We start from the raw sequence: 25337 nt of genomic DNA, 5'->3' as shown, positions 1-25337 counted from the left end.
ATTTCCAGAACTTAAAATCCTGAATCATGACAGGACACTGTTGGAATTCAGGTGTTTTTGGTATGTGGACTATTCTCACCAAATGTGAGGTTGAACTATAGACCTTGTGTACATCTTACTTCGCAAATGTGTCTGTTAGATATGCCAAGCTTATAGGCTGAAGATGATGCCTCAGTGGAGCAGGGAAACCTTGGATGACTGTCCAGGCAGCTGGATGTTTCTGTCAACTCACAATTTTTGGAAGTCACTTGTTTGCACTTCCTGTTTTATTAGGTAATGTTATTTCCCTCTTGGGTCTCTGAGGGAGCTGAAGATTAGATAGTTATGATTATAGTTATAATTAGTTGAAAATTAGTATTCATAGTTATATTTTTTCTTGTTAAGAATTTCAGAAATGAAACTCACTAAAGAGGTGTAAGTGTATCAATTTGAAAAACATTATAAGACAGTTAGTTCTCTGTTAGTATTATAAGTTAGGATAAAAAGTGAATCAGGTACATTTTGGACTTATCAAAATAGGATAGAAAATGGAATATATTCTCTGAATATGTCAAATGCCAATGCCCATTAGACCAGACATTGTTGAGGTATTTATTGCCTGTATATTTTGTATATAGTCATTGTTTCCTTGGGTGTTAGCTCCATATCTTTAATATAAATCCAAGATTTGAAGCAATTGAGAAATCAGGAAAAGAGAAAATAACCACAGCAGGGTGTATGGGGGAAATAAAAAGGAAGAGCAGCATATCAGTATTCTGAAGAGAGTAATGGCAAAACAGGATGGAGTGACTTTAGTTGGAATAGGGAAGGAGGTAAATACAAAAGGGGGAATAAGGAGGGCTAAATGACCGGAAATGTGGCAATTTCAAAAGGAATCATACTATTAACTCTCTATACAAAAATAGCTAAAATGCATGTAAGACTATGTATATATATATATATATATGGTAATTTCCCATCTAAATTAATGCTCATACAAAGAGCAATAGAGAACCTAGAAAAAGTTAAATTCTGTCATGGTAAACCAATTTCTGACTTGTTGTCCAAGAATATTCTAAAATACTAGAATTTATATTCCTGCTGCCAGAAAGAGCATCTAATTTAGAACTAACACCCAGAGACCCTGAGTTAAAAATATTCTCAAACTCTCCCTAAAGTTCTGTTTTGGTATTAGCGAAGTTGTTATGTAAAATTCAAAGGGAGAAATGGTAAGTAAGGAATTCTGATTGCAGAAGAAATAGTCTCCCCTCGGGAAGAGTACAAAGATTTTTAAAAAAATGGAAACAGGACACATTTAAAATGGAAGAATGTGGGTAGAATGAGGCAGAAGGGTACTCCAAGGATGTCTAAATGATAGAAAATGGGGGAGGAAATCAAATAAAATCCAACCTCCTACAGAAGTATTCTAAGTGAACCCATTACTTTATAAGCTATTTAAAATACAAAGTAATGTTAACTCAGATGTAGCCTGATTCAAGGTATATCAATGTCTACTTTGTTTAAATTTCCACATTGCTCTCCCCAATCTAATGAAAGTGAAAGGTGTTTTGCTTTTTATCATAGTGACATCAATTGTAAGTTAGACATACATAGGACAGATCACAAGCATAGATCATAACTCCTAGTGATGATATGAAATGCCAAGTATGAGACAGTAAAATAAAAATGAGAACAAAAATTCATCATTCACATAGGAGAATTATATGGCTTGTTCTGAGTTACCCAGGAGACTGTTTCCTGAAAAAGATTTGAAGCAGCCCACCCATCTAGTACATTGTGCTTTGTTCGTTTAATGTTACAAAACTAAACCAAAAATGAGTGTTTTAACACTATAGATATATATTCATTCACCTGTAGACAAATTGCTAAATGGTCTTATTAAATAAAAAAAACAAACAAACTCAGAGATATATATTGAGGTTAAAGCCTGAGAGAGATCAGAGGAATAGGGAAAGCCACAGCTAACCTCACCTCACTAACTCTGCAGCTTCCAACATGAGCTACATCCTGTCTACCCAAACCTTTCTGCCGATTTGCCTTGTTCCTTTATTTGCTCTCAGCCCAGCTACATCACTTATGTTTCTACCCAGTTCTGTCTCTTCCAGCTTGTCTGTATTGACCTCCAGATCTCTCTGGTTAGCACTGGGATTGAAGACTTGCATCACCATGCCTGGCTCTGTTCGCAGTGTGGCGTTGAACTCACAGAGATCCAGACAGATACCTTCCTCCCAAGTGAAAGAACTAAATGCATGTGCTACCATTGCCTGCCTTCTATGCTAACATAGTGGCTAGCTCTCTCCTCTTATCCTCAGGTAAATTTTATTGTGAGACACAATATATTGGGGGACACGATACATCACCGCAATCTCCTATAAATCTGAAACACAGAAATTCAAGCTGAAGGTTTCCCTGGACCTGCTAATACTCTGAACATCTAAAGAAAGAGACTGGGTTTCTGTGAGTCAGATCAAGAATTGTCAGCCGTTCTGGCTTCCATGTTCTCTATCTTGGCTATTAGTCTTTCCAGTCACATCAGGTCCAACAGTAATGACTTTATCCATACTGATAAACTCATAAAATCACACGTTTTCAATCCAAAGTCACAGGTATCATAGATTACAGGCTTAACACAGCCATCTGGGAGACACATTATAGAGTCACTTATAACTTTGTCAACATAATGAAACTGGAGGCTCCCGTGACAGTAACTGTCACTGTTTTCAGAACTAGTTCTTTTGTTCAGGATGAACATTAAAGTATGTGGCTGTACTCACATTAGAAGCTAGCTGCTGTATTCAACTTAGCCACTTAGTTTCCAAAATGTAGTAAAATGGAGCCAATGTGAAGTTGTAGCTAACATGTTTGGTATATTTGTGCAGGTGAAATGAAATTTACAATTATAGCACTTCCTGCTCCTAAGATTAACATCCTTTAAAGTATCATGAATAAACACTTTACAAATGATGCACAGAGTATATAAGCTTTAGTTAATTTATTTATTTAGGGAAAATAAAAGGGCTATATTCAATACACCCCATTAAAGAAAATATAAACAGTCTCTGAATCTTTTCTCTGGATGTAGGGAGGGATTGGGATTTTATATTACCTGAACAATTCAATATTGAATAAACACACAACAGCACAGTAGGTCTGAGTTCAAAATATAAATAGAAAACATAATCTGATCATTGATTGAGCAATTAATTTGGAATTCACAAATTTAGCCTATCAGATCCCCAGAGTTGGTACAGACAACATTTGAGATATTGGGAGACATTGAAGAAATATTGGTAGGCAGACATGCAAGATTTGTAGGAGTAGTGATTTTAGATTCCTCCAGAACATTGGCAAGTTTGATTGGTATAGGAAATAATCAATTTTAAAGATCAGGATGTCCTACTTATTTTCATTGAGCCAAGTCTGGTTGGGACATTTCCAGGATGTTTTCTGTCTCATCTCCCTTGGCATCCTCCCTGGCATGGTCTTTGCATCATGCTGAGTCACCGTCTCATGTAACTTTTGTGATACAGAGATCTTTCAAGGCTGTTCAAGAGGTGTCATCCCTGGGGTTTTGATGTTCTTTACTCTTGAAGTCATGGGGCCTGTGGTTAAAGAAGATTCACAAACGTATTTTAAAGCTTGTTTTTATCTTGAGTGCAGGGTCTCAGATGGGAAGTCTCATGCAAGAAAATTGTCCAAAATTCTCCATGGAGTGTAAAACAGGCTTGTCAAAAATATATGTGATGAGAGTAATGACTTTAATCACCAAAAATATTAACAGCTCTTCTGCTCACAAAACATGATCCCTATATGTAGCTGCTGAAAACATTGAGATTTGTGTCCCCCGTGCTTACAGTGTGGTAGACACTACTATTTCATAATGTTCTCTTGGATTTTTCTTTTCTTATTCCTGGAGAGTCTTGTTTCTTCATGTTCCTTTAATGATTTACAATGCAATTTAAAGTCACTAAGTCCTTTACATAGTGATGGAAATGTGAGGATTGTTGCATTTTTTACACTTTTTTATTATCATTGCACAAAAATACATCTTTTTAAATGTGAAGATAAACAAACGATACGGTAAGTACTTTTAAAATTTATTCCTTTTCAGAAATCAGATTTCATTGTCCTCAAGTAAGTTTGGTTTCACATGAATTTATCTTTAATTTCCCATCCTGTCATTCCCTTCATTCTACTCACAAAACATTTTCAGGTGTGTCTTTGTTTTTCTCTCAAAGAAAGAAGAGATTGTTTTAATTCATGTTATTTTACACACTTGATAAGCTGAATATTTCTACATTTCTCTGCCTTGCCTTTAGCTTTTTAGGTGAGGGATATTTTCATGGCTTTCTCTGCAGACAGAATATTTTTAAAAGGTGGCATATTGTTTATGGAAATTTCCAAATTGTAGTTTTTCTACTTGGGGAGGAAATAATGCCATAAATTGCAGTCACTAGAGAGTCTCTGTGTGATGGTAGTGTGAGCAGGACTGCATGTGTTAGCTACTGTGGTTTTAGAAGTCAAAATATGAGAATTTGGTCTTGGGACTTCATCTGTTAAAATGACTTCAAAATGTCTTACAATTTGTATCTATAATTTTGATTAGTAATCTATTAGATTCTGTTACTTTTACACCATTCTATTTCATTCCATTATTTTCTAATTGTTTAAAACTGATATGTGTGTGTTCTGCAAGACATGTAGATGTTGTGGGTAACCTCTGAGTGTTGTTTCTTAGGTTGATGCCTGTAGGATTAGAGGGTACTAGCAGACAAAATGATAGAATTGAGAGGATTATTCTGGAGAGAAATGTCTATGTAGGAGTCTTTGCAAAGGATGTAAGATTTGTTTTATTTCATGCAGACATTTTTGTAGCTGTAGAATCCACCTATTAAGTTCTCAAACAGAGGAAGATAGCTTGCATTCCACTTAAAATAAAACCTTGTAAAATGAACAGGAGCAAGCAAGATATAGGGTGAGAGTCAGCAGATAGATAATTAGGAGTGAAGATACAACATTCTATCATTTTGTCTGCTAATACTCTCTAATCATACAGGCATCAAACTAAGAAACAACACTCCCAGGTCACCCACAACATCTATGTGTTTTACAGAACACACACATATCAAATGTAAATAATTAGAAACACTGGAATGAAATAGAATGGTGTAAAAGTAACAGAATCTAAAAGATTACTAATCAAAATTATAGATACAAATTGTAAGACATTTTGAAATCATTTAGGTCCTTGAAATACAATTGTGTTTATGCTGAAACCTGGATGTAGTGCCTTGTTATCAGCCCTGGAATATAGAACAGCAAACATGATCATGGAAGAAACGTTGGTAGACATAAATATGTTTTGACATCTTAGTCTGAAATAGACATAGCAAATATGGTGACAGAAATCCATTCACATGAATGTGCCTATGTGACTATGTGTAGAAAGTGGGTTTCCTTTGTCTTTTCCCCTCTTACTTGATTCTTCTCACATTTTGATTGGATCCACACAAGTATTTTCTTTTCTGATAATCACAACAAAAAGCACATTGAATGTGTGACCAGGAGTATAGTATATTCTATTTCTATTATATTTGTGTATCTTAGTGTATAATTTTGTTTAACCCTCATGAGGTTCTAATTCATATATCTATATAATGTATCCATGTTCTCAGCAGGAATAGTTGTCACTTGAGTTTTTTTTTAATCTTAGTCATTCTCATTTGTGTAAGTTAGAAGACCAATGTCCTTTTGATTTCCCTTTGTCTGATGGCTAAGGCTGTTGAACTTTTCTTTAAGTGATTCTCAGCCAATCTAATGTTGAGAATCTCTGTTTAGGTCTCTACCCCATTTATGAATTGGATTAGTTTGTCTCTCAATGTCTAGTTTCCTGCGTTTTAATGTTTTGGAAATCAGCCCACTGATATACAGTTTTTGAAGACACTTTCCCTTTTGTAGGCTGCTGGTTTTTTTCCTTTTTTCAGTGCCTTTTGCCTTAGAGAAGATTTCCATTTTTATGAAGAATATATTCCTTGTACTTTGCCTTCATAATGTTTCTAATTTGCTACTTTTTTCCAATAAACTTCTTATTTATATATTTAACATAATATTTCGCATTAAAGGACATAACATTTGCTTTGTTGATATTCTAAATTTTTCATAATGTTATGTTCATTTCAAATAGTTTTTTATATATCTTTTGTGAAACTAAAATATGAATTTCAAAATTGATCAAAATCTTTCCATCCTTGTCTTGATTAACTTTTCTCATGAATACACACTATCTACAAATATGACCACATCAATTCTTCTAGTCCACTTATCCTCATTAATATTATAAACTGCATGTCATTTAATGTTCCCTGAAATATCAATGGTTTTACCACCCATTAATTTTTCAGCCATTCATATTATCCTTTTAACTGAATTTATAACATATTTTATGTTTTATTTATTTTTCAAAGAAAATGATGTGAAATGGGAAACATTCAGAAATCCATAATGGACAGTTTTGTAGTTTGGACATCTGGAGGCTCTTTGTGCTCATATATATCTGTATCTTGGATCATCATTACTCTACTCAAAATACTGGCAACAATCAATGTGTAGTATTTTTTTTTAGTTTTTATCTGATGATCAGTGATGTTGAAAACCATTTAAAGTAGGTACTAGTTGTATGTACTTTTCTTTGGAACAGAATCTGTTCATGTAATTACCATTGTCTTGGTGGAGGCTTTATTTCCTTGATTTGCAACTTCTTAAATTAATTGAAACTTCTGTATATGAGTCCAATGACTAAAGGAAAAATGAAACATGTTTTCTCCCATTATGTGGTGTACTGATGATAGGTTTTTTTTAGCTGTACAGAATACTTTTCTGTTTAGTTTTGTTAATTGCATCTTCATTTTGTATGGTTCCATTTTTGCTATCTAAGGATATTTGGTGTAACATTGTTATTCTTTTCAATAAGTTCTTGCCTACATTAATGGTTGGCAATTATTAGGTGTGTATTCTTCTATCACATTCAGTGTTCGTGTTTTAAGCTAAGGACTGTGATCATTTTGTAACGATTTTTATGCAATGTGGAGGATAATGTTCCCTTTTCACTCTCTTGTATGTTGATACCCAGCCTGTCAGCTGCCTTTGTTGTGTAAGCTGTTTGTCCTCAACTGCTCATTTTTCTCCGAGCTTAAAAAATATTTGACTGTACCATTAGGGTGTAAAGGTAATTACAAATATCTATAAGTACCAGCTTACCTTGGAATAATGGTTATCATCAAAAAGTCTAACCACAAGAACTTGAAAGTCTTTTGGCAAAGAGAAATATTTGATGTTTGTGGGCATTAAAATGTAGAGATGTTATGGAAATTATTCTGGAGGCTCATCAAACTTTTAAAAGAGAAGTAAAGTGACATATGAAACTGAATTCCACTGGTCTCATTCCAAAACTGCACTCAGTCTTGATGATTATCTATCACTGTGAATAATGTTCTTATCATTTTTAAAATTTTTGTTATTTTTCATAATTTAAATACATTTTTTAATTTTAATTTTATTTATTGTTTTCAGTAAGTTTACATTTACTTAAATGTTATATAACTAGATGTATATTTCTCCAAAATATTAACCATTTCTTCATGAAGAGAACATTCTCTTTTCTAGTTCTTCTCATGTATGTGCATATGTATATTTGTATGTCTGTGTGTGTGTGTGTGTGTGTGTGTGTGTGTGTGAGTGTTTTTTGAATCTGTGCATAATATGTTATAGCACGTACTTTTGAACCAGGTTTAAATTCTATCAGTACATTATTTTTTCTATTTACATGGGCTTTTTTTCTTGTGTTCATTAAGATTTATTTTATCTCTGCTGCCAGTGTTAATATTATTGTGTGCATTACTAATCAATGAATAATTTTTTTAACTTTAAACATTTACATGTATTCATATAGTCCTTTGAGTACATAATGTAATCTATCAAGCTAAATCCTACAGGGTTAGAAATTTCATCAGTTGGGTGGTGGTGGTACACACCTTTAATCCCTTCACTCAGGAGGCAGAGCCAGGTGGATCTCTGTGAGTTCAAGGCCAGTCTGGGCTACAGAGTGAGTTCAGGAAAGGCACAAAGCTACACAGAGAAACCCTGTTTTGAAAAACAAAACAAAAATAAAAACCAAAAGAGAAATTTCAAAGCCACATATCTTGATATGGTATGGAATCCAGAAGACATAGGTTCTATTGACAGTGATTACAGTGATTGAGAATGGACTTGGTAGTGGGAAGACAGCAAGCAGGCAAAAACCAAAAGTTTAGTTCTTCACTGAGCATATACAGGCTTCCATCATATATGATCCTCATTAAAAACGTGTCATAGATCTATAGATCTATGCCTATAGATCTAGATTAAGGAAGTGTGTAAAATACCTGGATTAAAAGAATGTCTCCCTACCACTCAGATCCATATAATATATACTTAGGTAGAAAAACAAGAATTGCCATTTCAAGTACACCCATTCACAAGTGGACACACAATGCTACATCCTTTTGATGTAATTAATAACCAAACGGACAAAGCATGAAACATAAGAGGTTTATAAATAAATTTACTATATCTTGTGAGAATATTCTTACAATGAGAGGTGCTCAAGTTATGTCTAGCCCTTCTCTTGAAGTTATTCTTGACAACAAGTTTCATTTTATCAAAGTTCACTATTGGGAACCCACAATTTCATACAGCTTACTTACAGAAAATTATTAAGGTCTTTTTGATGATAGTGTGATGACCCAGAGCTGGTCACACTGAAAATTCTTTACTTAGTATGTATCAAGATAATTTGTCATTTCATAAATAGTATCCACATCCCACCTTTTAAAAATATTTTCAAGTCATCTTCTTATTTTTTCAAGTTGTATTAACTATTAAGATGTCCCTCTGAGGTAATTTTCTTCATTTGAAGGTATGAAGGTAACTGTTGTTTAACTTGAGAGATTGAACAAAATCACTGTGTTGGATCTTCAAACACAAATTTATTCTTTTATTTGTTTTAATAATGCTTTATTAATGGGAATATTGTTATTGTTGTGTCCAGTGTAGCATAATAATATAATAATGGGGTACCAAACAATAAAGTCTATTAAACCAGAAGCATAGTTTATTTCAGAAAAAAAAATCAAAGAAAAAAAAAAAAGAAACTCTCTATAGGGGACAAAAGCTTATCAGCTATCTGAGACCACAGCCAGAGTTTGGGATTATGGGGCTGTGTTAAAGGGGCATGTTTCATCCCATTTTTTATAGGAAAAATAAACATCAGGCACAGGGTTCATCATAGGAGTCCAGTGGAAACATCAACTGTAGCTGGAGTTTTCTCCAGACTCTCCCAGACTGCAGCTGCTTAGATCCAAATATACACACAGAGGCTTACATTAATTAAAACTGTATGTTCTAATGGCTCAGGCTTTTTGCTAGCTGGAACTTACATCATAAATTAACACATTTCTATAAATCTATACATTGCCACATGGCTCGTGGCTTTGCAGTACCTTTATAACCTGGTTCTTATGGCAGTGACTGGCAGCATCTCTCTGACTCAGCCTTTTTGTACCCAGAATTCTCCCCTTCCTTTGTCCTGCTTATACTTAATGCCTGGCTACTGGCCAATCAGTCATTTTATTTATTAAACAATTAGAGAAATACATTCACAGCATAAAGAAGGAGGACCACAGAAATCAAGCATGAGATGCATGCTAGAAGTCACATAGAAACAACTATTAGAAGTTAACTATATTTCATACATTTGTTGACTATAAGGGGCAAAGGGTTTAAAGTTAACCATTGGCTATTGACAGAGGAGCTGGCTAAAAGCAGAGAGTCATTGTTAGAAGTTAAATTTTTGATCTGATGACTGCTTTAAATTTGTAGGTTTACAGTTTTATATTTATATATTCCTGGAAACTTCACTTAGAACATTAAAATATTTATTTCTTTATTTTCATTCATATATGTATGAATATACATATATATATGCACGCATTATATACATACATACACACACACACACACACACACACACACACACACATATATATATATCACATTTAAAAACACATATCACTAATTTGGACATAAAGGAGAGCTATTTTCCAAATGATAAACATATCCTGGTTTAGGAACAATAATATCATAAAGGTAATTGATACCCTTAAGGGCAATGAACCATATTATAGAACTAGAGCTGGGAAAAGCATCAAGGAGATACATTTTGACTAGAATAGTATGATTCCATGTCTCTTTGACTTAAAGTACACATTGAATTTACATGTAGAATCTCAGGTTAGGTATTCCAAATAAGTATGCAGAAACACAGTCATTTCTATTTATTTTACCTATGTGTTCAGGTTGATTAAATACATATTTTATTTAAGTTTTTTTTTAAGTTGAGTATTACTAAATAACCTAGGATCAAGTCACCTATTATTCTTTTATGGAGCATTTACTTATAACCATTTTGTTATTAAAGAACTGATGTGAAAAACAAACCATAATTTCATGTGGACAGTTTATACATAAAAAAATATAAAATACAAATTGTAAAAAAAAGATTTTATGACTATTGTTTGTTGAGATTAAATTTTTATCTTTTTCATTGTAAAAGAAAAATCTCACTCAGAGGGATCTTTATTCAACATGTTGTGAGTTTGAGCAGAAACAAGAGCAGACATTCAGATAACAAACAAGCATGAGGGGCAAAGGACATTTTTCCTCAGTTAGAGGAAAATGACTTGGACTTACCAGTCAGAATCAGCAGTGAGATCCAGTAGAGCCTACCATAGAAACACTTTCCTAGCTACAGTTTGTCTCTCACATGGCAATTTATCCTTAGAATCAATGTTGAGTTTTGTTATTTTAATAAGGATCTTTTTATAAACTAGTAACTATATCATCTAATAACCTATTAATGTTAAAACAAAATGAAGGAAAAACATTAATGATGACAAAATAAACACCACAGAGGTCTGATATTTTCTCTACAGTCACATATAATATGGGTGTATGGATCCTATTGGACTCAATGGGACAATGACATATAACAGTGGTCACCAGTTTGGATTGTCCCAAGAAGTCACATTGAATATGCTTGCTTTATGATATCAGAGGCAAACTTAACCTCTAAGTCAAATGGTTTGCTTCTATCTTGATGAGGATCCTAAAATTGTGTGTGCAAAAAACCAGGCAATATATTCTGTTCAAGTTGAACTCAGCTCCAGGATAATGTAATTACTCCTATCAGGACATTCAAGGTTGTTGTGTAATCTGCTTTGTGTGGGAGGTAAGAATTCAGTGAAAGGATAAAGAAAAAGGCAGGCAAATGGAAGAAATAGCAAAAACTTGCCACAAAGCAGCCCAGGGGATTCGTTATGACTATAGGCTGTTAAACTGTAGGAAGTTCACTCAGTCATTCTGCTCTTCATTGTATAGCTTTCAGAAAGGAGAGGGAGATAGCATGGGAGAGAGGGAAGGTTGTTCACAGAGATGTGGTTTGATGAGGACTCCTAAACACTCTCAGGTTCGGATCCAAGGTTGCTTCAGGATTGATACTTTCAATATTGGCAGACATTCTCATAAGCATTATTGGATCTTTATCAAAACAAGTGAAAGGCTGCAGCCTCTCCATCTTTATACAGACAGAGTGATTGTGGTATGGGGGAGTTGGGGTTTTTTAGTACAGAACAGGGGAGCCTTTAAAGATGGATGTCCCCTTCATCTGATTATATCAGTAAAGTATAAAAACTTAGGGAGTTTTATTTGTGTTCCCCCATACTAGAGATTCCAAGGTTAATATCAGTGTAGGTCAAGGTCCTGTCAGAAAATTTTAGACACACCCAAGTATTTTAGATAATTAAACCATCACTTACTATATACCATGGCATTCAAATAAGTCCCCATGATGACAAAAATTTTGTTTGTAGGTCTATAACATTGAAGGTATAAAAGCAATTGGTACCATATCATGGACTTCAATGTAGTCCAGGACCATACTGTTAGATATGATATGAGTCCACACCATGAAAATTGGCAATCCTTCTCTGCAGGTTCAAGTTGAGGAGCTACCAGTTTTCTTTGGCCTTCATATTTGCTGTTGAGGAGATCAACAGGAGCACTCACATTTTACCCAACATATCTCTAGGATTTGAGCTCTACAATGTAGAAAACAATCTACGGGATATTATGCAGCAAGGTTTTTTTTGTCTCACAGGAATGGGAATAAACATTCCCAATTACACATGTAGAAGGAAGAAAAAGGCTATTGCTTTACTTACAGGAACTGAATGGGAAACATCTGTACAAGTTGGGAGACTGCTGAATCTCTACAAATATCCACAGGTGAGGGACACGGCTGGGAGGGAACTAGAAACCCATATTAAACTGCAGACATTTGAGATGTTTTCAATGTAAAGAAGTGAAACTTGGACATATATCTATCAAAGAAATAAATCAGATATTTGGTTATCTGTCCTCAAAAATTTTTCTTGAGATAGAGAAGAGGAAGATACTGGAGCCTATAATGTGTGTTTAGAAAACTCTTGTGTCTATAGATTCTATAAATTCTCTATAAATATCTTCAGAAACAAGATGTGAATTTAAACTACCATGAGCAGAAGGTAGTCTATACCAATACCAAGTGTCACCTCTGTTTTGAAGCTGTATTCTATGTCAATGTTTTCACTTTTGTTTCCTATTTGAAATTTCCTTCAGATTACTTTTGGGCCATTTGACACTATGCTAAGTGACAGAGTCCAGTTCTCTTCTCTCTACCAGACAGCACAAAATGACATGTCTCTGTCACATGCCATTGTCATTTTGATGGTTCATTTCAACTGGACCTGGGTGGGACTGGTCCTCCCAGATGACCACCATGGGGCTGAGATTCTACCACACTTGAGAAGAGAGATGGACAGGAACAGAGTGTGTGTGGCTTTTGTAGAAATGATTCTGGACAGCCAGATTTACTCACACTATGACACCAGATCAATTCATCGAAATATCCAGAAATCATCTGCAAATGTTGTCTTCCTTTATGATGTCATTCACTATTTATATTGTCTAATATTATGTATACAAATACATTCAATTACTTGGGAAGTCTGGATCATTAAGACACAATGGGATGTAACTACTGATGCTCCTTATTTCGTATTTGATCCATTCCATGGTAGTCTCATTTTTGCACAACACCATGCTGAGATTTCTGATTTTAGGAAGTTTATCCAGACATACAGGCCTTCCAAATATCCAGAAGACTATATTCTCGCTCTTCTGTGGAACATACATTTCAATTGCTCATTTTCTGGACCTGACTGTAAAATTTTGGATAACTGTCTACCCAATGCTTCCTTGGAAATGTTGCCTGGAAATGCTTTGGAAATGGAGATGACTGAAGAGGGTTACAATGTATATAATTCTGTATATGCTGTGGCTCACAGTCTCCATGAGATGACTATGAAACAAATACAAATTCACCCCCATGAAAATACCCATCCTTGGGAGGTAATTTCTCTTTCTGTATATATTATTAAATGCACTGTGACATACTGAGGCTTCCTAAAAGCAAACAAAACATGATTTTATACTCTGGCAGGTTTTACCAAAAATCATCTGAGAGGCTCTTTGTAATTCATTGTCTAGAAGTCTTTGCAGACACATGTGTCATTGTTCAGGTTGAATGGGTGGCCATAAAGTTTAATGTGTGTATGTAATTATCTGCTTTGTCTTACACTTTGACTCAGAATTTTCTCATGATTCTATATTCAATTGAAACCCCATTACCTCTACTTATAGTGCAGAAGAGAAATAGGACAGCTAGATCTTTAATTGTCAAATTCTTTTATATCCTTAAAGTTCAAATTATGAAGTTATGGTTATGATTCCTAATTGACTATTTTATTTCATTTTGGATATTAACACTCCATTTTACAAACTGAAACTTTGAGTAGATTACTATTGTGGAAATTTGCCTGAATCAACATTCATTGATTGTTGGATGAATTGCTAAAAGTCTCATTAATAAAAACCTCAGAGCCAGATTTTAGGGTTAAAAGCAAGAGATCAGAAAAGCAGAAAGTAGTCAGCAATATTCTTACCAATTGGAGATCCTCAGCCAAAGAGACCTACTTCCTGTTTACCCACAACTGTATGTATTTATGTTCTGCATCTTCCTCTCTCTGCCTACCCAGCTACATCATTTCCCGTCTTTCTGTACAGAACTCCAGACCTCTATGGTTAGATTAAAGGCATGTGTCACCATGCCTTCATCTGTTCCCCAAGGTGGCTTTGAACTCACAGAGGTCCAGATGGATCACTGTCTCCCTAGTGACAGGATAAAAGGCATGAGCACCATTTCCTGACCTCTATGTTAACCATAGTAGGTGGCTATTTCTTCCAATCCTCAGATAAAGTATATGAGGGTACACAATATATTGTGGGACACAATACATCACCACAATTGATTAAATCATTTTGCTTGTTTGCTTGTTATTGTGTGTTTGTGTGTGTGAATTGTTTCTTTTGAAATTAACTAACGAGAAACATTATGATATATGCATTTTTAATCTTCATCCATTAAAGTGTTTATAGCTTGATAGAGCTTACAATTCATATCAGGAATTTAGGACAATAAGCCCATTACTTCATTGGGTTCCGTTGATCTTTCTGGGAATAAATTCATCATGAAATTCTGTATCTCTTATAGCTTCACCCTTATCTCAAGGATATCCATTACAAAAATGGTGCTGGAAAACTTATGGTTTTGGATTCACAAAGGAAATTAGAAACAGAATATGATATTCTCAACCTCTGGAATTTTCCAGATGGTCTCAGACAAAAGATGAAAGTTGGAATATTTTCTCCCAAAGCTCCACAGGGCCAAGAACTCTTCTTGTCTGACCATATGCTACAGTGGGCTACAGGATTTGCAGAGGTGTGCTGGATCTTATCTCATTGCTTTGATCTCTATGTCAATAAACATTTGTTTGTGAATGTAATGAGAGTTGGATTCTTATAGAATGCCCATCTGTATGCACAAAATGACTGTCATATGAGGACGTTTTATTGCATTATTCTGAGTAATGTGATTGTTTATTTTTCTATACTTTTGATGTGGGCACTTATTTACAGTAACAAATACAGTATCTATTTATTAAGATTTCAATCTTGTCCTGAAATGACTTGACAAATGTAGTAATTTGACTTCCAGATTAAACATATCATTGCATGGTCATTTGATTTCAGGCACGTGGTAATGCACAATACTATGGAAGGCACATGTGCATGGTTTACATATATGTCTTCCTGAAAGAAAAAAAAGAGATAAAGCAATTTGTCAAACAACCAAAAAAAAAAAAAACCAGGTTGACATAACATAGTAACAAAGACTTTATAGGGTTACATTTGTCATGAGCAGTTCATAATGATTCAGGCAATCATGTTGGCAAGAATATGAGAAAGTGAGTCATGTTGTATCTTCAGTCAAGACGAAGATAGATGTTAACACTGCTCTTCACATCTTTTTCTGTTTTCACTTCAATCCTTAACAACAGACAATGAAGTAGTGATACCTAATTGTGGAATATGTCATCTTGCTTCAAGTACCCTAATGTGGGTCATTGCTCACAGAGATTCACAGAGACTACATTATATAGTTATTCTAAAACCTGTCAGATTGACTAGTGTAAATTAAGCATGACCATTGGGGAAAAAAAAGCTGCTAATTCCAGCTGTGAGGAAGTACACACTAGTATCCACATGCCATTACAGCAGCCCATTTAGACAAGACTCAGTGACCAAACTTCTTATTTTGCCCTACCTTTTATATTTTCACTATTGTTCAGATTTCTATTGTCTTGGGATCATTGTTTAAACATATTGATCTTCATGGGTATAATATATTGAAATTAGAAAGAAGTAGTACATCAAAACAAGAATCTGCTAAAAATATTTATAAAAATTTTCAATGTCATTTTTCAATATTTAAAAAATATTTTATTGTTTTAAAACTATAAATTCCTGAGTATTTTCTTTTGTATATTTAATTCTCAGCCTCCTCGCTCTGTGTGCAGTGAGAGCTGTGTTCCTGGATTCAGAAAATCCCCCCAGGAGGGCAAGGCTCTCTGCTGCTATGATTGCACTCCTTGTCCGGATAATGAGATTTCCAATGAGACAGGTAAGTGTCTGTCTATGGGAGTATTTCCCACCTCTCTGCAGTGTTCTGAAAGGTCTAAGCCGATGAACAAGTTCTGTGAAGAAACAGTCATGATAAGTCCTGTGATTCTTTCAGTTAGAAGTAAAAGTATTTTGGTTCATTTTTTGTTGTCAGTTTAAATGATGCTCAGGTCATTGAAATTAATACTCAGTGCATTTATTTGATGCATTATAGCCATTCGTACTTTCAGAGAACAACTTTACTCAAAATAGAATAGTCTGCCTGAATCATCATGTCATTATACACACACACACACACACACACACACACACACACACACACACAAACCCTGAAAATTCCTGACTTTCCATGTATTTCAAAGCATACTTAGTTTATAGTGAACATACATTTAATGGTTTGATCCTTATGAAACTTAAATGCATAATTTCAGTCATAGTTCTATGTTTATCAGTGATTTTCAGAAAGGTCAAATTTGATTTAACTGTGGACATATTTTTAAATGTTTTATTTTAGATTTTCATTCATTTTGTTTTATCTTTGAGTATTGCCTGAATGCATGTAAGTGTACCATGTACTTGCTTAGTGCGCATTGAAATTGGAAGAGGGATTCAGATATCCTGGTGATAGAGGCATGGATAGCATTGATCACCATGTGGGTACTTACAACTGAAACCAAGTCCTCCTTAAGAGGAACAGATCAATGTTAATATTTCAAAAAAGTGAATCCTCTACCTCATTTCATATCCTATAAAATGAGGTGTATCTGTATTGAAAAAATCATACTTATATCTTTATTAAATATTTGTCATGACTTATGTACACTGTGCTTTCACTAAAGAATATATGGGGTTGTGTATATGAAGCATTCTTGCTCTGTTTAGAAACAATAGAATTAAACTCACAAAATACAGTAGAGTCATAGTGCCTTGAGAGTGTGAGCACAGCAGGAAGGCCCATCTAGAAAAAAATAAAGAAAATGCATATAATGGAGTAAAATATTCTGTAGACATTAGCAAAATGATGAATTCAATAGGGTTTTAATTAGATATTTCAAGAACAATCAAATTGCAAATTCCATTTTGAAAAAATATAGCATATTTTTAATTAAAGTATGAATAGAATTATTTAAATGATAATATATAATAAGTTTATTGATACTTGTATCTTTTGAATTCAAGATGAAACTCACAAATTAGAAAAGATGAAGCATAAAAAAATTATTCCATTACTAACTAAGAATAAAACAAGTGTTTTATATCTATCTGTTTAATAGGCCTTTTCTCCCTGGGGATGATTAAACATTTTCATTAAGGGAGTTTTTCAATCTTTCAAGAACATAATAATTCTCATTCCCACAAGCACTATCAGAGAATAAACACACTGGAGAATTCAATGAATTCTATGGAAATGGTTTAATTTAGATACTGAGTATGAGAACAAAGCTAAAAGAAAGAAATGTCAGGACACGTAAAGAAGTACTTAACTAACATGACAAAGTCACTCAAGGGAATTCAGAAGGAGGTGATTCTATGATCAAATCCGGTTTACATAATTTAATTCAATAATTTATGACAATATAAATATTAATCATCACTTAAGTGATAATATATTAAAGTATAGCAATGAGAAGGATAGGCTTGTTAACTTCATACTCAACAAAGAAAATGGGCAGTAATGAACTGAAATGATTGATTAGAGAGTATTTGTTAATTATTACTATTGAGAACAGATTTACTTTAGTCTGAAACAACAAAGAAAATGTGGGCAAATGCCAGAGAGCTGGTGCTGGGAAGAGGTTTGTGATAAAACTGGAACCTGAGTAGATACTCACAATAACTTTAATTCCTGAGTAGATATGGATCATTGTGTGAGGTGTCCTGAAAGTCATTATGCAAACACAGAGCAGAACCATTGCCTCGAGAAAGCAGTAACTTTTCTGGCCTATGAAGACCGTTTTGGGAAGGTACTCACCTACTTGGCTTTGGGCTTCTCTTTATTAACAGCTGATGTTCTTGGGGTCTTTGTGAAGTATCACCACACTCCCATTGTTAAGGCCAACAATCAGGCTCTCTCTTACATCCTGCTCACCATTCTGACCTTCTGTTTTCTCTGTCCATTGCTATTCATTGGCCATCCCAACACAGCCACTTGTATCCTGCAGCAGAGCACATTCGCAGTTCTGTTCACTCTGGCTCTCTCCTCAGTCTTGGCCAAAACTGTTACTGTAGTTCTGGCTTTCAAGATCACATTTCCAGGGAGACTGATAAGATGGATAATGATATCAAGAGCTACTAATCTTATTATTCCTGTCTGTACCCTTATTCAACTTGTGATCTGTGGAATTTGGCTGAGCACCTCTCCTCCATTTATTGACTCAGATGCTTACACTGAACATGGCCACATAATTATTCTATGCAACAAGGGCTCCACTATTGCTTTCCATTCTGTCCTGGTATACCTCTGCTGCATGGCACTTGGGAACTATGTTATGGCTTACCTATCAAGGAACCTGCCTCACACATTCAATGAAGCCAAGTTCATCACTTTCAGCATGTTGGTGTTCTTCAGTGTGTGGATCACTTTTCTCCCTGTCTACCATAGCACCAAGGGGAAACTCATGGTGGCCATGGAAGTCTTCTCTATCTTGGCTTCCAGTGCAGGTCTCCTAGGATGTATCTTTCTCCCCAAGTGCTATATTATTTTGTTCAGACCACATAGGAATGTGCTTCACCATGTCAGGAACAAAGGACATTGTGGAAGAAATGTGAATCTTACAGTTTAGTCCATGTTTTCCTTAATTATATACAAGTCTCCAAGTCTGTGTAGCCTGAATCCAATTTTCAGAGATCATAGAGCAATTTAAAATTTTATATTGATTGCTTTCATTTAATATTGAAATCAGTCTTTATTCTGAACTCTTCAAACATTTTTTACAGATTTTTCTAAATTAGAAAGCCTATTTCCATAAAATCCATTATTTCTCTCAATTAATATTAAAGAAAAGATGAATAGGACATTTATTCATTCTTCACCTCTTCAACATTGCATAACATTTGCCTTCATACCACCAAATGTTTTTACATATATCCATGTGTCTTTGAAGCCCTTGGTATGTTTACAGAATTTGTGTTTACATTTCATATCTGGTTTTGCTATGAAAGAAGGCACATTTAAAAAATTAATATGATTTAGACATAAAGATATTAATCTTCCAATTAATTGCATAATGAGATGCATACAGGATCATAATAAAACCAGTTTATTACTTAATTATAAATCAAATCAGATAACAGTCAATCAGACATTTTGCCAGCCAGTTACATGATCCTACTGTTAAATCTGTGAGGAATGTGAAAATCCCTTCTGTAACCATTTTTATAGAATCTGTGCTTATGGCTATCATTGATTGTAGATGTCCAAATGTTTTGTGTACTCAGTCATTTATAATTATTCACTTTTTGTAAATTGCTCTATATTATTTCAACTAAAACTGTGTACTATTTAACTCCTGCATATTTATGAATACTTGTTTCCTCATATTTTATCAACACTTCATATGACATGTGTAATTCAGACATATATTATTTCTTATATAATATACATTTGTATAAATGTTTAAGACCTTGTGTGCTGTATGCCCTGTATCTTCTTGTTCATTGTACTCAGTCTTTTTATAGTTTACAGGCTACAAAATTTCAAGAATAAATAAGAGTGTTAATCATATCTACAATTTTAATTAAATTAAAAACCAGCCAGATTCTATCTTTAAGAATAGATTTGCCTTGCTCACTTTTAAAAATACATTCTCTCTATTTAGAAAACAAACAGGAAAAACCCAACAAGAAGAAAACGTACAAAGATTATCAACACAAAGTAAAGTATGTAGAATACATGGAAATATAGACACAGTCACACACACAAACATATGTTCACACACAGGTATACAGACTGCAATATAAGCAACTGCAATAGTGTCATGGATCTTGGAGGAGTAACCAAAAACATCAGATTTGACTTTTGGTCCAATCCATGAAATGGAAACCATACCTGACACTATCTTCATGTTTCAAAGCACCTAAAGATAGATAGGTCAAGGGCCTAGGGAAAACCAAATAATGTCATTCTAGTAAATAACATAGCAATGACTCATAATGACATTCTGGATTATATCAGGGCCTTCAGCTCTTGTCTAAGAAGCTTCATCAAGCCACAGATGAGAGTCAATATAGAGACCCATAGCCAGACATTATGCTGAGAATATTAGATCTTGGAATTCTCTGCCCTAAATTGTGTGCCTCCATCTGTTCCCTCCCCTCATGGCACAGGGAACCCTATGACAGATGAGACAGAAAGGTTGTTGGAGGCTGAAGGGTTAGAGTACATCAAGAGAACAAGACCATCTACATCAATGAGATAGATGCACATATGCCCTCACAGAGAATGAGACAGCATATACAAGGCCTGCACTGGTCCTAAATAACTTGGACCCCAGAGCTAGAACTAGAGTGTTCACATTCCTTCTTTCCATATCCAATAAATATTTCCACTTCCTATGAAATTGCAAACGAAAATCTAGTTTTCTCTAAGAGAGTCTCACTAAGGCAACAAAATATTCTTTTTAGTATAGATTCCAGAGCCAGCAATATATTTCCAAGAGAAAACAAACTCAATAATGTCTTTGGAGCTTCCTTGTATCATAATGTCCTGTCAGGGCTTTGCATTTTTCTCTTTTATTTATATTTTGTATTTTTGTATGTATTGTGGCCTCAAGGTAAGTAGTTTTATAAAGTTCCTGAGAGTGTGAACAAGTGTGTCTTTATGTCTATACCTGTTTCTTATGTGCTTTATTAGACAATTTTCCTCTTGTGTGGTAGTTTTGTACTATTCAGATATATTAGATTTTGTTTATATGCTACTGTTTTATATTATGTTTTATAATTACTCCATAGAAGCTGGACTGTTTTCTAATGAGAGACAGAATGGTGTTTGATCTGAGCATGAGAAGAAGACAATGGGGAAACTGAAATTAAAATATATCATGTATTTAAAAAAGATATTTTCCAAAAATGAAAAGGAAAAATAAAAAGGACAAAAAATGTAATTGCAAACCATAATATCTAAGCAAATGTTGAGTAAGCTAAATTATGAAAACATAGAGAATTATAAGTCCCCAAACTTATAAGATATCATGATTTCAATTTTTAAATTTTCTTATTTATTATTAGAAGTAGATTTATACTATATTTTCATCATGAATTTCCTTATCCCACTCCTCTCAGATTTTCCCCAACTTTCTACCTGACCAAAAACACACCCTTTATTTTTCCTTCTCTGTTAAGGACACAGACACGTATGATAAATAAAACCAATAAAGTCTAGTAAACAAACATACAAATAGAAAAGTCATATATCTCCATTGAGTTCATTTTGTGTTTCCATCTACTGCAGGGCATGGGGCCTCTTTAATCTTCAGTGTGGTATGTGTGCCCTGTGAGATCTCATTGAGAATAACTATTTTTTCCTTTCATTTCCTAAGCAAGTTTCTGCAGTGATTAACTGAAGAAGTTGGAATTTTCTTCTTAAAGCATCTGAAGTCCTGAAAAATTGGCCACAAGACAAGTGGAAATTGTCTTTAAAATGAGCTCATGCTCTTACTTTTTGTTTTTGTTTTTCATTCTTTCTTTCTTTCTTTCTGTTCTTTTTTTTTTTTTTTTTTTGGTTTTTCGAGACAGGGTTTCCCTGAGAAGCTTGGCACCTTGCCTGGAACTCACTTGGTAGCCCAGGCTGGCCTCGAACTCACAGAGATACGCATGCCTCTGCCTCCCAAGTGCTGGGATTAAAGGCGTGCGCCACCACCACCTGGCTATTCACGCTCTTTCTTAAAAAATGTAATAAATATCTTGTCATAGGAAATAAACCTAGACAGATTATCTCCCTAATGATAACATGTGGCTCAAGTTAAAAATTTATTGAAATAAGCAATGGTCACATTTATTCTTGTAATAACAAGTACTAATATTGTGGTGAGAGACAACAACTATGAGAAAGATACTGACACTCTCAGACCCTATATTTTAAGCTAAGGTACTTCTTCAATAAGCAACTCTCCAGGTCAAGTATTCCAATATTCTAACAAAATCCAATGTACATCAGTTGACATAAACAAGGACTGTATTCACTTATAAACAAATGATTATTCATTATTTTTATTTCTAACTTCTCTAAGAAAAATTGACATGAAATAAAAATGGAATGGAAGATAAGCTTATTTTACTTCCTGGTGTTTAAGAGATATCAGCATTACTAAATGAAAGACAGAGCAGGATTCAGGTGAGCTGCAGGTGGTGAGATTTGGGTGTCTCATCATTTCATAGTAGAGGAAAAGGAATCTGATACTGAAGGACAGAGCTTGAGGTAGGTACAACCATCAAAAGTCTATGAATAATGACCTACTTTCACTATCTAGGCTCAAACACTTTGAAATCCTACATTTCCCTCTTAAAAGGTCTCCACCTACTACCAGAACTCAGTATCACAAAAGAATAAATTGGAGAAAGAACAGCAGTCATCATTAAAATATTCCAAATTACAGACCCACACCCAATATCTAAGTGTATATTGAGATAATCTGGGCCATGCTGTGACATTCCATAGCATCAGGTCTGCGAACTATAACACACATTACCTCTGTGTGGGTTCAGTTCCACAGCAGGCATATAACCTTCCTCAGCAAAAGGCATTCCAGATTTAATACGGTCTTAGGCCTTCCCTCCTTACAGGACTCTGGACTTCCTTTAGACCATTGTCAGTAAATTCTGAAACCTTGATGGAAACTGCCATGGGATACTCATATTTACAACTCTTTTTACTTCCTGTAACACAGAACCATTTTCAAATGCTTCCAATCCTGTAACTATCTTAAACTGTCTTGCACTATCTTGGGTAATAGCCACAACAGTCTCTTTGTGATAACCCATGGTGATAAGTCTGTATTTTATCAGTTTATATCAGGGATTCATTTAGCATACATTTTTATTTCATTTTTCTTTATTAAGAGATTTTTTTCTCACTACACATACTATCCATAGATCCCCCCCTCCTCCCTCCTCCCACGCTGCCTTCTTTCCCAAACCACCCCACATCCCCACATCCCCCAAATCAAGGTCTCCCTTGGGAAGTCAGCAGAGCCCAGCAAACTGAGCCTAGGCAGGTCCAAGCCCCTTTCCACTGCACCAAGGCTGTGCAAGATGTCACACCACAGGTACCAAATTCCAGAAGCCTGCCCATAGACCAGGAATAGATCCTGATCCCCCTGCTTGCATGCCCCCAAAACAGTTCAAGCCAAACAACAGTCTTCTGTATCCAAAGGGCATAATCCAGTCCCAATAGGGCTCCATAGCCACCAGTCCACAGTTCATGGGCTGCCTGACACTAGTGTGGCTGTTGACCAGCATTTTCAATCAAATACATTCCCAAGGAACTGCCATATTCTTATTTGGAGTCTTCTATGTGTGCTGTTTTAAAGAGAGGGGAACCTACATAGTTTCACTGTGCATAGCATAAGTGTTCTGCTTAGTGGTATTGGTGCTATTTCTTTCTCTGCCAAATCCAGGAGCTTTGTCACAAACTGACTATAACTTTATGTCACTGGGTTTGAACAAAGATTAAGAAATTGATTATGCCTCTATTAATTCTTAGGGAATTGTGATCAGTGCATACTGTAGATTTTCTTTCTCTTCCTCCAGTTATATTAGATCTAACACTTATCTGTAGCCCAAGAACTTTCTGCCATCCTTTTTCTACCATCAAGAAAAATGAGTCCTATTCTTAAAGATTATTTGATTGTATTGCATTGGAACATATTTGACTAGCCCAGAGTATAACTCCTAAAAAAAATATTTCTTCTTCTCCCCATGGATGTGTCAAATGCCAGTAATTCCTCAGCTCCTGGTAGGTCTTCACAGCTACATCCAATCTCAATTGAGGGATTTGCTCCCCTGTGTGCTTGTATTGGGATTGTGCATGTTGTCACACTTAATGTGAGTTCATTTGCTCAACTGCCTTTTTCTGGGCTGAGGAATTGTTTTCCAGTAGTAATCAATCATGGTTTTCACTTACAATCTTTCTACTCCCTTACAATGATTCATGAGGCTCGTGAGGAGGAGATATGATGTTCCAAAGGGCTGAAAATTATCCTCTCTTATTTCATGTACCTTGGCCAATTTTTTGTCTCTGTGTTAATCATCATCTACTCCAAATAGAAACATCTCTTTGTGTTAGTTAACTTTGGATCACTCATTTTTCAATTTATAATATAAAACTTGTTTCATTGGAAATTAAATACTTGTGACTTTGATCAAAATGTAAAGATGAATTTGTAGATCAGCAGCCTAAAGACAATGGATAATAATGTTGGACTCATCTTAGTTGTCTTAAGAAAATATGAATAGAAATCAAGAGTTCTCAGGGTAAGATGGATGAGTAGACAGTATTTCCATGATACAAGATGAATAAAAATGTCAGAGTAACAAAGGAGAGAGTTCATTCCTTGCAGTGCATGAAAGGGCAGTCACTTCAATCCAGAAAGAGGTGTCATGACCCATATAAACAGGGAAAAAGAGAGACAATATAGTGAACTGAAAAAAAAAACTGTCCACATTTCCAACATGGAACCAAGTGAATAGGAGAATGGAGGACCCATACAGGATAAGGCATCTGGGCAAAGAGCTCTGTTTCTGAAAGACTGACATTCCTTTTCAAAGAAAGACATGTGATGCTGGTGTTAACCTAGTGGGATAAATTTCTGTTACACTATTTCTTTCTTCATGGCACACTAGATCTGTGAACACAGGGACTTCATTTATTCATGATTCATAGCATCCTATAATCAGGGGACCACTCGAACATGATCCTGATCAGTCAAAAACAAAGAAGGCTGGGGGGTTCCACTGATTGAGCTTGTGTATGTCAGATGGCCACAATAGACAGTCATGGACATTGGACTGTTCAGATGCAGATATTCTGATTAATGTCAAGGAGAAAGTGGCTTGGTTGGTTATATTTTTATATATCTCCCTCCATGATGAAAGTGAGCCTGTTCTTTTTAGCAATTGTGACTGTAAGT

General features: G+C 34.9%; 1 protein-coding gene across 1 annotated transcript; it reads left to right on the top strand.

The window, feature by feature from the left end:
- Positions 1–767: 767 nt before the first annotated feature.
- LOC118572627 (vomeronasal type-2 receptor 116-like) lies at positions 768–18995 on the top strand. Its single transcript, XM_036172352.1, has 7 exons — positions 768–812; positions 3965–4080; positions 12087–12378; positions 12751–13542; positions 14744–14971; positions 16090–16213; positions 18067–18995. The coding sequence occupies exons 1-7, from the start codon at positions 768–770 to the stop codon at positions 18993–18995; spliced, it is 2526 nt and encodes an 841-aa protein (XP_036028245.1).
- The last annotated feature ends 6342 nt before the right edge of the window (positions 18996–25337 follow it).

This window comes from Onychomys torridus, chromosome 22 (genome assembly GCF_903995425.1).
Source record: "Onychomys torridus chromosome 22, mOncTor1.1, whole genome shotgun sequence".
Lineage (NCBI taxonomy): Eukaryota > Metazoa > Chordata > Mammalia > Rodentia > Cricetidae > Onychomys > Onychomys torridus.
This window is presented reverse-complemented; position numbering and strand designations above follow the sequence as displayed.

What these genes read in the sequence shown, in the direction of transcription:
- LOC118572627 (XM_036172352.1), top strand. Translation starts at nt 768, where the DNA reads ATGGCAAAACAGGATGGAGTGACTTTAGTTGGAATAGGGAAGGAG. An exon ending in TAGTTGGAATAGGGAAGGAG is followed by an intron (nt 813 to 3,964) that starts GTAAATACAAAA and finishes TGCAATTTAAAG; the next exon opens with TCACTAAGTCCTTTACATAG. An exon ending in GGGCTACAGGATTTGCAGAG is followed by an intron (nt 14,972 to 16,089) that starts GTGTGCTGGATC and finishes TTTAATTCTCAG; the next exon opens with CCTCCTCGCTCTGTGTGCAG.